Source organism: Lethenteron reissneri, chromosome 61 (genome assembly GCF_015708825.2).
Source record: "Lethenteron reissneri isolate LAM-NWPU_2019-01 chromosome 61, ASM1570882v1, whole genome shotgun sequence".
In the NCBI taxonomy this organism is placed as follows: domain Eukaryota; kingdom Metazoa; phylum Chordata; class Hyperoartia; order Petromyzontiformes; family Petromyzontidae; genus Lethenteron; species Lethenteron reissneri.
Genome location: NC_083839.1, coordinates 1,774,718 through 1,789,405, shown reverse-complemented (window position 1 = coordinate 1,789,405; position 14,688 = coordinate 1,774,718). Strand labels below are relative to the sequence as shown.

General features: G+C 48.7%; 1 protein-coding gene across 1 annotated transcript; it reads right to left on the bottom strand.

The window, feature by feature from the left end:
• Positions 1-1,005: 1,005 nt before the first annotated feature.
• On the bottom strand, positions 1,006-13,386 carry LOC133358239 (C-X-C chemokine receptor type 3-like). Its single transcript, XM_061576482.1, has 5 exons — positions 13,381-13,386; positions 6,689-7,032; positions 5,720-5,987; positions 3,909-4,138; positions 1,006-1,261 (listed from the first exon to the last, which is right to left on the bottom strand). The coding sequence occupies exons 1-5, from the start codon at positions 13,384-13,386 to the stop codon at positions 1,006-1,008; spliced, it is 1,104 nt and encodes a 367-aa protein (XP_061432466.1).
• Positions 13,387-14,688: the final 1,302 nt, after the last annotated feature.

Sequence of the window (14,688 nt, the reverse complement as noted above, 5' to 3'; positions counted from 1 at the left end):
TCACAGCAGTGAGAGACACACACACACTCAGATCACAGCAGTGAGAGACACACACACACTCAGATCACAGCAGTGAGAGACACACACACACTCAGATCACAGCAGTGAGAGACACACACACACTCAGATCACAGCAGTGAGAGACACACGCACACACTCAGATCACAGCAGTGAGAGACACACACACACTCAGATCACAGCAGTGAGAGACACACACACACTCAGATCACAGCAGTGAGAGACACACGCACACACTCAGATCACAGCAGTGAGAGACACACACACACTCAGATCACAGCAGTGAGAGACACACACACACTCAGATCACAGCAGTGAGAGAGAGAGAGACACACACACACTCAGATCACATTGACATTGACACCCAGATCACAGCAGTGAGAGACACACACACACACTCAGATCACAGCAGTGAGAGAGAGAGACACACACACACACACTCAGATCACAGTGACATTGACACCCAGATCACAGCAGTGAGAGAGACACACACACACGCACTCAGATCACAGCAGCGAGAGAGACACACACACATACTCAGATCACAACAGTGAGAGACACACACACACAGATCACTGTGACATTGACACCCAGATCACAGCAGTGAGAGAGACACACACACTCACACCCAGATCACAGCAGCGAGAGAGAGACACACACACACAGATCACTGTGACATTGACACCCAGATCACAGCAGTGAGAGAGACACACACACACACCCAGATCACAGCAGCGAGAGAGAGACACACACACACTCAGATCACTGTGACATTGACACCCAGATCACAGCAGCGAGAGAGAGACACACACACTCAGATCACTGTGACATTGACACCCAGATCACAGCAGCGAGAGAGACACACACACACACTCAGATCACAGCAGCGAGAGAGAGACACACACACACACTCAGATCACAGCAGCGAGAGAGAGACACACACACACACAAACCCAGATCACAGCAGTGAGAGAGACACACACACACTCAGATCACAGTGTGCACCAGCACGGTGTCCCGAGCAGACAGGGACAGCTCCGTCTTGCCCGACGACCCCCCCTCGGACGCGGGCCCGGCGGCCGTGGCCCTGTGGCCCCGTGGCCGTCGTCCCCACGTCGCCGGTGGCCGCAGCAGCATGGCCAGCAGCTGCTGGCGGAAGGCGCGGCTCAGGCACGCGTGCAGCACGGGGTGGATGGCGCAGTGGCTGTACGCGAGCACCTCCGTGACCAGATTGGCCGTGAATCTGCGGGGTCAGATACAAGCGGACGAGTTGTTGTGGTGGCGGCGGTGGTGATGACAGGTCTGTCTTGCCCGACGATGATCTGTGGTGATGATAACACTGGTCGATCCTAACCGGTGGCCGGTTACTGTCACGTGTCTGCGTCCTTGAGCGAAATGTGTTGCTTGATAACACTGGTCAACACACTTTTTCTGGCACAAGGTATTCCAACGGGTGTAAGGTAATTTTGGGGTGCTGATTCCAAATCTGGCATCATTTTTGTCTATCACGTCAGGTTTTTTTGAGATATCAAATATTGCATTTTCAATAAAAACTGCGGAAGAAAAGTATTAAATAAATGTGGATATCTACATAAGATGATATTATAAACACACTATCCTAAAAATACAGCACCATATTTTAACACTAAAGTAGTCACTGACTCGCAACAACTTGCAATCACAAGTGACAGAGTTAATTTCTGGTAAAATCAATGAAAATGGGGTATGCAGATAGCATAAAAATGAGATGTGATAGAGCAAATCTGAGATCAGATTTGGAATCAGCACCCTGAAATTAGTCTAAAACAGCTGCAAAAGTCCAGGCCAGAAAAAAATGTTTTTTTTGTTGACCAGTGTAATCATCATCATCAACGTCATCTGAGTGTCTCACTACAATGAACATCATCGTCGTCATCTTCTTGGTTCTTTCGGTAAAGTCACGTAGAAGAGAAGTAATAAAATAATAAAAATAATATATAAAAAATATATATATTATTATATTATTTTTTATATTCTTTATTTTTATTATTGTATATATTATTATATTATATGTTTTATTTTTATTATTTTATTACTTCCCTTCTACGTGACATTACCGAAAGAACCAAGAAGATGAATCCCTGCAGTCACGAAAGCTTTAAATCGAAATCATCATCGTCGTCGTCATGATGAGGGGTCGGCAGAGAATGCGGCTCTGGAAACCGCACGCGGCTCTTTAAGGACTGCATTGAGGTTCTTTGAATGTTGATGGGAGTCCAGTTTACTATGGGAGTCCAATTTACCATGGAAATGCAGTTTAGTATGGGAGTCCAGTTTACCATGGAAGTCCAATTCATCATGGGAATCCAGTTTACCACGGAAGTCCAATTTACCATGGGAATTCAGTTTACCACGGAAGTCCAGTTTACCACGGAAGTCCAATTTACCACGGAAGTCCAGTTTACCACGGAAGTCCAATTTACCATGGGAATTCAGTTTACCACGGAAGTCCAGTTTACCACGGAAGTCCAGTTTACCACGGAAGTCCAATTTACCATGGGAATTCAGTTTACCACGGAAGTCCAGTTTACCACGGAAGTCCAGTTTACCACGGAAGTCCAATTTACCGTTGGAATTCAGTTCACCATGGGAATCCAGTTTACCATGGAAGTCACTAAGTGGCGGTAACGTCACCACGACGCTTGTGCCAGGCCAAGTGCACCTTGAGGCCACGTGAAGTGTCGAACGCCCGCTGACAGGAGGTCACGGGGCAGACCCAGCAGGTGCCACGGGTCGACTAACCGAGATGACCGAGATGACTGGCTGATGCACCACCTGTGCCCCCTACTGTACCAACTTGCTGTGCTTTAGCCACCCGGCGCTCCGCTCGTTGTTGTGAGCGTCGCTCCTCCGCCCTCCGTTGTTGTTGGAGGGCGACTGCCTCCAACTGCCCAGTAGCGTCCTTCACGAGCCTCCTCCACTGAGGCCGATCTTGACACCGCTGGTACCAGTCATCGGCAAGTCCACTCAGCTCCACGTCCTCCTGTACCACATCACTCCATCTCTTCTCCAGCCCGTGCCGCGCCCGTCTAGCCCCCTCGATCCGGCCGAACAAAAGCTGTTTAGGCATGCGGTGGCTGGGCATGCGGGCTACATGACCCAGCCAACGCAGCCTTGCCTTCAGGAGGAGCTCACTGATGGGACTTTGCCCAGATCTTTCAAGGATTTGTGAGCTCCTCACACAATCCAGCCTGGTTAAACCCAGGATGGATCGTAGGCAGGCCAGCCTAAATGTTTCCAACCGGCGAAGATGCTCCACCAGGGGGGTCCACGTCTCGCAAGCGTAGAGAAGGGAGGGAATGACCGTGGCCGAGAAGACCTGAAGCTTCGTGCGGAGCGACAGACCAGGTAGCTTCCACACAGCGTTACGCAACCGATGAAAAGATATTGCCGCTCGACTGATTCGGAGTGAGACCTCTGCTGATAAACTGGAACCGGTCATAAGCACACTGCCCAGGTATGGGAAACTCTCCACTCTCTCCACAACTGCCCCATCACCAATTGGGAGTTGTGGGGGTGGAGTGTCCGATGGTACAAAATACCCAGGCAGGTGCTTAGTTTTGGTGGGGCTGATGGTAAGGCCCCACCTCTTAGTGGCACGCTCCAGTCTCAGCAGCAGCGTCTCCAACTCCTCTTCTGAATGAGCAGCTATTACCAAATCATCGGCATACATAACGTGGTTGACCAATAGGGAGCCATCCCTTGATCGCACCCGGGCGTCGATCAGCCTCCCATTATATCTGTACCAAATGGAAATTCCCCCGGTACACACAGACACACACACACAGACACACACACACCCACACACAGACACACACACAGACACACACAGACACGTCCAAGTAGCTCGCCTGAGCGTCTGCTCTTGGCAGTTGCCGGGCGGGATGGAGGACCAGGCGTAGACGTCCACCAGGGCCACGGCGTTGTAGGGCAGCGTGCAGCTCACGAAGGCGACCACCGCGGCGTAGACGATGCGCAGGGCGCGTTGACGCCTCGCGTCTCTCAGCCGCAGCAGCCGCCACGCGATGCTGCCGTAGCAGAAGCTCATGATGGCTCCAGGGAGCACGCACGAGCCCAGCACCTGCAGAGCGGGGCGGGTGGGGGGGGAGTGCAGAGGGTGGGGGGAGAGGGGGGGGAGTGAGGGGGGGTGAGGGGGGGAGTGGGACAGCAGAGAGGGTGAGGGTGGGGGGTGAGTTGGACAACAGAGAGGGTGGGGGTGGGGGGAGAGCAGAGAGGGTGGGGGTGGGGGGAGTGGAACAGCAGAGAGGGTGGGGGTGGGGGGGAGTGGGACAGCAGAGAGGGTGGGGGTGGGGGGGGAGTGGGACAACAGAGAGGGTGGGGGTGGGGGGGAGTGGGACAACAGAGAGGGTGGGGGGAGTGGAACAGCAGAGAGGGTGGGGGTGGGGGGGAGTGGGACAACAGAGAGGGTGGGGGTGGGGGGAGTGGAACAGCAGAGAGGGTGGGGGTGGGGGGAGTGGGACAACAGAGAGGGTGGGGGTGGGGGGAGTGGGACAACAGAGAGGGTGGGGGGGGACAGCAGAGAGGGTGGGGGTGGGGGGAGTGGGACAGCAGAGAGGGTGGGGGTGGGGGGAGTGGGACAACAGAGAGGGTGGGGGTGGGGGGAGTGGGGGAACAACAGAGAGGGTGGGGGTGGGGGGGAGTGGGAGAGCAGAGAGGGTGGGGGGAGGGGTAGAATGGACAACGATAGACAAAGATCACCCGTGTAGCCTTAAGACTGTTGGGGCAAGTGCTGTTAGCGAGACAGACACACGCAGACACAGACAGACACACACACAAACACACAAACAAACACACACACAGACACACACGAACAGACACACACACAAACAAACACACACACAGACACACACACAAACACACACACACAGACACACACAGACAAACACACACAAACACACAAACACACACAAAGACACACACACAGTCACACACACACAGACACACACACACAAACACACACAGACACACACAGACAAACACACACACAGACACACAAAAACACACAGACACACACACAGTCACACACACACACAGTCACACACACACAAACACACACACACAAACACACACACAGACACACACACACAGACACACACAGACACAGACACACACACAAACACACATACAAACACACACAGACACACACAAACACACAGACACACAAACACACACACAGTCACACACACACACAGTCACACACATACACAAACACACACACAAACACACACAAACACACACACACAAACACACACAGACACACAAACACACACACACAAACACACACAGACACACACAGACAAACACACACACACAGACACACAAAAACACACAGACACACACACACAGTCACACACACACAGTCACACACACACAAACACACACACACAGACACACACAGACACACACACAGACACACACACAAACACACACAGACACACACACAAACACACACAAACACACACACAGACACAAACAAACAAACACACACAGACACACACACACAGACACACACACACAAACACACAAACACACACACACAGACACACACACACACACAGACACACACACACAAACACACACACAGTCACACACACAGTCACACACAAACACACACACACAAACACACACACACACAGCTCACCTGCAACAGCCGCACAGTCGCCTTGCCACTCCCGTTGCCGTACACGCACTCGGCCGCGAGCACGCGGTAGTTGGCGAAGCTGGGCGCGCTCATCAGCAGCGCGGCGAGCCACGCGCACGCGCACGTGGCGTGCACGCGCCGCGCGGCGGCTCGCGGCGCGCGCGCCCAGCCGCGCGCGCGCACCACGGCCAGGTAGCGGTCGACCCCGAGCGCGGCGAGCATGAGGGAGGCGCCGCACAGGTTGGTGCTGAAGAGGCCGCCCAGGAGACTGCACCGGGGGGAGGGGCGGGGGGGGGCGGGGGAGGAGGAGGGGGAGGGGGGAGGGAGGAGGGGGTAGGAGGGAGGAGGGGGTGGAGGGAGGGGGTGGGAGGGAGGGGGAGGTAGAGGGAGGGGGGAGGGAGGAGGGATGGAGGGAGGGGGTAGGGAGGGGGGAGGGAGGGGGGGAGGTAGAGGGAGGGGGGAGGGAGGTAGAGGGAGGGGGGAGGGAGGAGGGGGGATGGAGGGAGGGGGGAGGGATGGAGGGAGGGGGGAGGTAGAGGGAGGAGGGGGCGTAGAGGGAGGGAGGGAGGGGGAAGGGATGGAAGAGGGAGGGAGGGTGGAGGAGGAGGAAAGGAGGAGGGAGGAGGAGGGAGCGGGTAGGAGGGTGGAGGAGGGAGGGAGGAGGGAGGGGGGAGGGAGGAGGAGGGTTGACTCAGGGTGACTACGGCCAGGTTAGCGGTCCACACCCAATTTGGCTACGTACGGTGCGGAAGAAGTTCAACGTACCCCCCCCCTCCGCTGCATCACGCGAGCCAAGGAGGGTACAAAGACACAGATCGCCCGCATAGCCTGTTGGGGCAAGTGCTGTTAGCGAGCGGCACCTATGAAGGCCGGCAGAAACACCCGCGCATCACGCAACGCACGTGCGCCGAACTTCTTTCGCACCGTATGTATCCGACCGTGCCAACCGACCGACCGACCCTTCCTCACCTGCAGCAAACCTCCCCGTGGCTCCACCGCTCCGCGCCGCGCATCGCCGCCTGCACGGGCAGCATGGCGAGGAAGAGGACATCGCAAGCGGCGAGGTGCAGCAGGTGCAGACGCGTGCTGGTGCGTGGTCCTCGTGCGAGCACCAGCAGCAGCGGGAGGTGGCCCGCGATCCCGGCGAGCGCCACGGCCGCGTACACGATGGGAACGAGGCTCATGGCCGAGTCTTGAAGCCAGCCCGTGCACGCCGGGACGTCGATGATTGCGGCCAGGAGGTTGTTCGGTAACTCTGTGGAGTTGTCGTCGTCGTCGTATGAGTAGTTGGGGTCGAATTCGTCGTCGTCCGCCTTGATTCAGAGATAGGGGGTGGGGGTGGGGTGGGGTTAGGGATGAACGATTTTGGGGACATGATCTAGTTGGGGATATGATCTAGTTGAGATTTTTCTTGACACTTTTTGCGATTTCATTTGCGGTGTTTCAGTTCAATATTCGCTGTATCATAGATTTCAAACACGCGATGGAGCATTACCACGTGACACCATCAACGTATGAACCGCTCTATATATTCTAATGCAAGGGTGCTAACTTAAAATATATGAATTGCTTCCAACGTGGATTTATTAAAATGTTTTAATTGAAATAGAACAATCAAACAATTTGGGGTACATTATCTAAATTGCGATTTTTCTTGACACTTACTGAGATTTGATTCGCTGTGTATTAGATTTAAAACACGTGATGGAGCATTACCACGTTATACCATCAAGATACGAACTGCTCTAGACATTCTCATCAGAGGTCGTAAACGGGTTTTGATTCCTTACCCGTACCCGTACCCGGCCGCACCAGGGTCGCAATCAGGTACCCGATACCCGTGCCCTACCCGTACCCAGCTGGGTAGGGCACGGGTATCGGGTACCTGATTGCGACCTCTGGGATGAAGCCATGTTGCAGGCGCGGGTGGGTTGATTCCAGGAACTTGAATTGTGAGAAGAGACAAGACGTTGGGAAATGAGTGACAAACGGTTACTCACCAGTGACTCACGGCCTACCCGTACCCGGCCGCACCAGGGTCGCAAACGGGTACCCGTACCCAGACGGGTACGGGTAGCCGGGTATCGGGTAGGGTACGGGTATCGGGTATCCGATTGCGACGTCTGATTCTAATGCAAGGGTGAGAAATTAACATATATGAATTGCTTCCAACATGTATTTATTAAATGTTTAATTGAAATTGAATAATCAAACATAGAACAGTTGTTAAGTTAAATACATAAAGTTATAATAAGAATAAAAAATAAAGCAATCCCAATAAGAAAGTAAATGGACTTTTCAAATCGCAAAAACATCTTTGAGATTTGCTAATCGCATTGTTTAAAATTGCGATTAATCGATTTGAAATCGTCGGAAATTTACGCCAGTAGCCCCTGTTCATGTAAATATGTGTGCTCGTGTGAACACGGTGGGTGTGTGTGTGTGTGTGGGAAAGGCAGGTAAGTAGGTGTGCGCCGCGTAATGGTCGAAACCAGTTTTGTGTCGTTGAACCGAGTTCTGTGAAATCGGCGAAATCTGACCGCGGCGCGTCCCGGATTCCCCGTATCACTCGGCCCGCTTTCGTTGGAACGACGGAGTCACCAGCCGTGGGAATAAAACGTAATTAACCCGGCGCCGTGAGTCGCTGTGGGTCGTGGGAACGACCTCCTTTGGTTCGGAAGGCCCCTTTGCCATTAAGCAGCGGCCGTTTCAGTCGTCGGGAGAGAGAGAGGAAGAGAGAGGGGGGAGAGAGTGATACAAAATCTATTTGTTTCAAATATTATTACTATTATTTTTAAAAAATTGTTTTAAAAAAACTAGAGAGAGAGGGGGAGAGAGAGGAAGAGAGAGGGGGGAGAGAGTGATACAAAATCTATTTGTTTCAAATATTATTACTATTATTTTTAAAAAAATGTTTTAAAAAACTAGAGAGATAGAGAGAGAGGGGGAGAGGGAGGAAGAGAGAGGGGGGGAGAGAGTGATACAAAATCTATTTGTTTTAAATAGTATTACCATTATTGAAAAAAAATGTGTAAAAAAAACAAAAAAGATAGAGAGGGAGAAAGAGATTGGTAGAGAGAGTGATAAAAATATCTTTATTTTAAATATTAGCATTATTTTTAAAAATGTGTTTTTAAAAAAAGATAGAGAAGGGGAGAGGGAGCCGCTGAGTCTGAGTTCTGTCCCTCCGCCACGGACTCCAAGGCACTCGGTTCTCTGTCATCGTCGTCGTCGTCACCATCGTCGTCGTCATCATCGTCGTCGTCATCGTCGCCACCTTTCTTGCGGGGATCGTCGTCACGATACAGCGGCGAGGCTGGAATCGTTGCCGTTATCATCATCGACGTCGTCACCGTAATCAGATTTCAATTCATCAGCATCATCGTCAGCACCGTGATCATCGTCATCGTCAGCATCAGAATCGCCATCATCGCCTCATTGGGACACCTCCACTCGACGCTCTGAAGCTTTTGTCGCTGTGTCTCCAGCGAGCGAGTGAGCGAGCTAGTCTCTGAGCTGCTGAGAGACACGGCGAGACACGTTCTGCTGCTGTGACACGTGCTGGAACTGCGAGACACGTGGAAGGAACTGGGAGCCAGGTCTGGTGGTGAGTGTGGATGTTTTGCCTTTCTCTACAGATTTTTCTGAAATGTGTCTGATTCATACTCTTAGGTTTTTTCGGTAAAGTCACGTAGGTAAAAAAAAAATAAATAAAGTAAAATAAAAATCACGACGTTTCGGAGGAAACACAAGCTTCCGTCTTCAGGTGGAACCGTCACAGCACGATTGCTGTATCAAGTAAAGAGAGAGGATTTTTTTTTATTTTTTTCCTACGTGACTTTACCGAAAACACCCAAGAGTATGATTCCTTGCAGTCACGAAAGCTTCAAAGCTCGAATGTGTCTGATTGCCTTTCGACTTCTCGAGACTGGCCGCTTCGTCTCATCCAGTCCAGTCGGTTTAAAGTTCGTCAAGCTTGTCAAGTCTAAACTAAACTATGTTTTAGTTTACCAAGTAAGGCCCACTAGCTCGGGTTTTTTCGCCAGAACCGGTTACAGTTGAAAAGCGAGCGAGATTTTAAAATGAAATCCCATTCCAAATCTAATTACGAATCATGAATATTTGTTTACGATTTAGAAGTAAAATTATTTTTGGGCGGGGAGAGGGGGGGGTAAGATCACACCTTGTGTGTCGTTTCACCCTCCACCACCCGATACAGCACATTAATAAATTAGCACGTTTGTTCACCACGTGACAGCTTTATTAATTGGCAGTGTCGGGCGAAGGAGGGTTTTTAACGACAGACATTTCATTGACGCGATCTGACCTAGAACATTTTTTTTTAATCATAACGTTGGTCACGAAAGCCTAGGGTGCTGAATTGTAGTGTATAGTGTAGTGTGTGCGCGTTGAACCTCTTTCGCACCGTACGCAGCCAACCGTGCTGAATCGGAGGTGCGTGGCGCAAGTACAACAAAATAAACGCACCAAAAGCAGTTCTAAAAAAATGTGTTTGTCAATATAGATCATTGGAACCTCATTTTCCAGTAAAAATATGATAATTGTTTTTTTTACCCTTCTATCTGGCAACAAAACTGACACCTTTTTACAAGGAGTCATGTTTACATAGACCACAATACCTGCAGTCATCTGGTCTAACCCATGTGAGACTAGGCTCTAAGGAAAGCTGTCTCGGGTGTGGACCAATCAACTTCAAGGACAGTGCACATTATCAGAGTTATGTTTTTTGTTTGCATTATGACTGCAGGTATTGTGATCTATGTAAACATGACTCCTTGTAAAAAAAGGTGTCAGTTTTGTTCCCTGATAGAAGGGTAAAAAAACAATTATCATGTCAATATAGATGTTTAACAAGTGTATCGCTCCCAGTGGGCTTCCTGATATCCAAAGGCAGAGCGTTCCAGACGGCCGCAGAATTGGCTGTAATGATTAAAGCGAAACTTTGAATATTACATCCAGATTTACGTGGAATTTAGTTCAGGGGAAAAAAAATCTCTGGTAAGATTGTTTTTATTTCCGCTGGAAATTTTTTAAAATCTATTTTGGTTGCGTCGTGTTTACTTTGCTTTGTTTTCACGCGGTTTTACATTTTTGTTGTTGTTTTTGTCGGAGCAAACACACGCGCAGCTAAAACAAATCAACAAAACGTTTCCACCCATCTGCCGCCCCCCACTCGCCCATCCACCCCACAACACCCACCCCACAAAACATTAACAGAGGCAACAACAACAACAATCTACATCAGTGCTTCTTAACCTTCACCGCAGTCTTTCGTTCTCAGTCGGTACAACATTTTACGATATTCATAACTACGTAGGGTAAATTTCCATTTAAAGCTTCGTGACTGCAGGGATTCATCTTCTTGGTTCTTTCGGTAAAGTCACGTAGAAGGGAAATAATAAAATAATATAATAAAACATTATATATTATTTTATAATGTTGTATTTTTATTATTTTATTATTCCCTTCTACGTGACTTTACCGAAAGAACCAAGAAGATGAACTACGTAGAGATTCATATTCTTGGTTCTTTCGGTAAAGTCACGTAGAAGGGAAATAATTAAAAAAAGTAATTTTATTATTATTTTATTATTTCCCTTCTACGTGACTTTACCGAAAGAACCAAGAATATAAATCTCTGCAGTCACGAAAGCTTTAAATTGAAACTACGTAGGGGTTTGATGAAACAAAGTGAATTTGCAACTTACATGCGCCGCGCTCAATTAGTATTTGCGATGATTGACCTAAAAAACAAAATCTGGCCACGTCTCGCCAGCCCCCAGAAAGGGACATCTCGCACCCCCTGGGGGTGCAGCGTGCAGCCCCAGGTGAAGAAGAATAAGAAGAACCACCGCGTTTATTTCGTCGTGAATTTCGCAAATAAATTTCTCTAATTCGCGTGGCCGATGTTGTGCAGTTGTGGCCCCGACTACGTTCTGTGTAGAGCCACGGCAGAGGAGGAGGGGGGGGGGCACTTAGCGTCTCCCGATCAGCCCCTTCACTCACCCCCCCCCACTACCACCCCATCAATTATGAACCATAACATTGGTGGTGAAAGCCGCACACGTGATATCTCTCTCAGCGCCCTCCTCTCCTGCACGGATGTCGCGCTCAGAGTCACTGACGAGGCTCTGCGCCGTCTAGAGCGGGCGAGCGTTAACTACCTCGCCTGGTTTACAGGAGGTCGTGGGTTCGATTCTGATTATGACGCCTGCTGCTGTATATTTGGAGTTGCCGTCTCTCTCTCTCATCATCATCATCACGGTGGCTAGGAGATGTTAACTACCTCGCCTGGTATACAAGAGGTCGTGGGTCCGATCCTGACCCTGACACCAGCTGTATATTTGGAGTTTGCGTCTCTCTCTCCCATCATCATCATCACGGTGGCTAGGAGATGTTAACTACCTCGCCTGGTTTACAGGAGGTCATCGGTCCGATTCCGATTCTGACGCCTGCTGTATATTTGGAGTTGGCATCTCTCTCTCATCATCATCATCACGGTGGCTAGGAGATGTTAACAACCTCGCCTGGTATGCAGGAGGTCGTGGGTTCGATCCCGACCCTGACGCCTGCTGTATATTTGGAGTTTGCAGTCTCTCTCTCTCTCGTCATCATCACGGTGGCTAGGGGATGTTAACTACCTCGCCTGGACGATGATGACGATGATAATGACGATGATGATAACGATTATGACGACGATGATGATGACGATGATGACGATGATGAGTTGCGGCCACTACGTCTGCAAATTTGCGCGCGTTACAAATTGTACTATTATTATTATGATGACGATGAGCCCACCTCGTTGAGCTATCATTTGTGGTGGCCAGGGTCGCTTCTGAATAAGAGCTACATAGCAGCTCAGTGGGACCGTACCTGGTCAAATATCAAATGGTAGTGGTAGCAAATTACCCCAAAACGCCGAGTGGTGAGCAATAAACAGCACGTAGAATGGAAATAATAAAATAATAAAAATAAAACATAATAAAATAATTATCACGACGTTTCGGCCACAACGCAAGCAGCCGTTCTCGGGTGAACAACAGGTCTGTCGAGAAGACAGAGTCTGCAGTCACGAAAGCTTTAAATCGACCGTCAAAGTTGTCAACGGACAATAGTTAAATTCGTGTTGTTGTTGTTGGCATTATGAACACGTTGGTTGTGATCACTTTGTGGCCCGCTACGGTTTGTGTCCTGCGCGCGTTATACATCGGGACGTGTTCTTTGTCATCGTTACTGAGAAAGGACCGTTGCCTGAAACGTTGCCCGCTGCATCGATCTTGTTTGTATTGTAAAGGCTGCGCGCCGACACGGCACGTGTGTGTGGGTTGGTTGTTGTAGTTCGTGCACCACATTTTTTTTATGTGAAATATCAAGGGTGGGCTGCTTTGCTTAACCTTTAATAATACAAATGCATTTTAATGAATGGACTTATCCCGCAATAAAGCTTCAATAATTGCGAATAAAAATAATTCTACAAAGGATATTAAATGCTCGCATCCGTTAACTCTGTCCCTCTATATAAAATAGACAACATAATAATAAAATGCATTTTAATTAATGGACTAATCCCTAAATAATGCTTCTATAAGTGGTAATAAATTATATATAATTCAAACCAAGAACATGTAAATGCTCACAGCCATTAGCTCTGTTCTTCCGTATAAAATATACAACTACGTAGTCGTTTGATCTCATAATAATAATAATATAAATGAATTTTAATTAATGGACAAATCTCGTAATACAACTTAAATAAATGATGATACAAATATAATTCTACCAACAACGTGAAAATGCTCACATCCATGAACTCTGTTCCCTCCAAATAAAATATTCAAATTTGCAGTCGCCTTCTCTAATCATCCAATGCCACTCGTTATTCGCACACGACGAAAAACGATCACTAAGAGCCCTGCTGGCAAATACAAGCAACACAATATAATCAATGACCATCACTTACAATTGTAAATTCATTATCATCGCAAATGAATCACGATTATAACGACGTGAACGCGACGAAGAGCTAAGAGTTTTATGGTGTGTGTGTGTTATGCAGTTTTTTTTGGCGGTCAAAATTCTGGGCTTAGTTCCTTCCACGACATCGGTTCACGCGACGCCGCTGATGAGAGACCGAATGTCAAAGCCGATTTCATCGTTAAGTGATGCTTGTGTTGTACTGGTAGCAAAGGCGCCTTCAGTGAGCTCAGACGCACTTCTAGAACGAATCAATCAGAGAAGCACTCACAGAGAGAGAGAGACAGAGAGAGTTTCGTGTGGCCGATGGGATGTGTATTTCACATCTGCACCCACGGGACATTGGGAACTTTATAGCTCATCGGATTCCTTCAGCATAATTACATAATCGGGTTCTGTATTTTATTTCGGTATTTTGGAGCGACACATTTGTGAAGGAGGCGTCAATAGATCAGGTTACGTGTGAGCTCTCTCACTTAAGTGTATCCACAATCACCGCTAAATTACACTGGTCACCACACTTTTTCTGGCATAAGGTATTCCAACGGGTTTAAGGTAATTTTGGGGTGCTGATTCCAAATCTGGCATCAGTTTTTGTCTATCACATCAGGTTTTTGAGATATCGAATATTGCATTTTCAATAAAAACTGCAGAAGAAAAATATTAAATAAATGTGGATATCTACATAAAATGATATTATAAACACACTATCCTAAAAATACAGCACCATATTTCAACCCTAAAGCAGTCACTGACTCGCAACAACTTGCAATTATAAGTGACAGAGTTAATTTCTGGTAAAATCAATGAAAATGGGGTATGCCGATAGCATAAAAATAAGATGTGATAGAGCAAATCTGAGATCAGATTTGGAATCAGCACCCTGAAATTAGTCTAAAACCAGTGTTATTGTGTACGCGCGTTCATAGAGGTCGACTCAGCCTCAAATGAGTACCCGGTGCGGTGTGTAA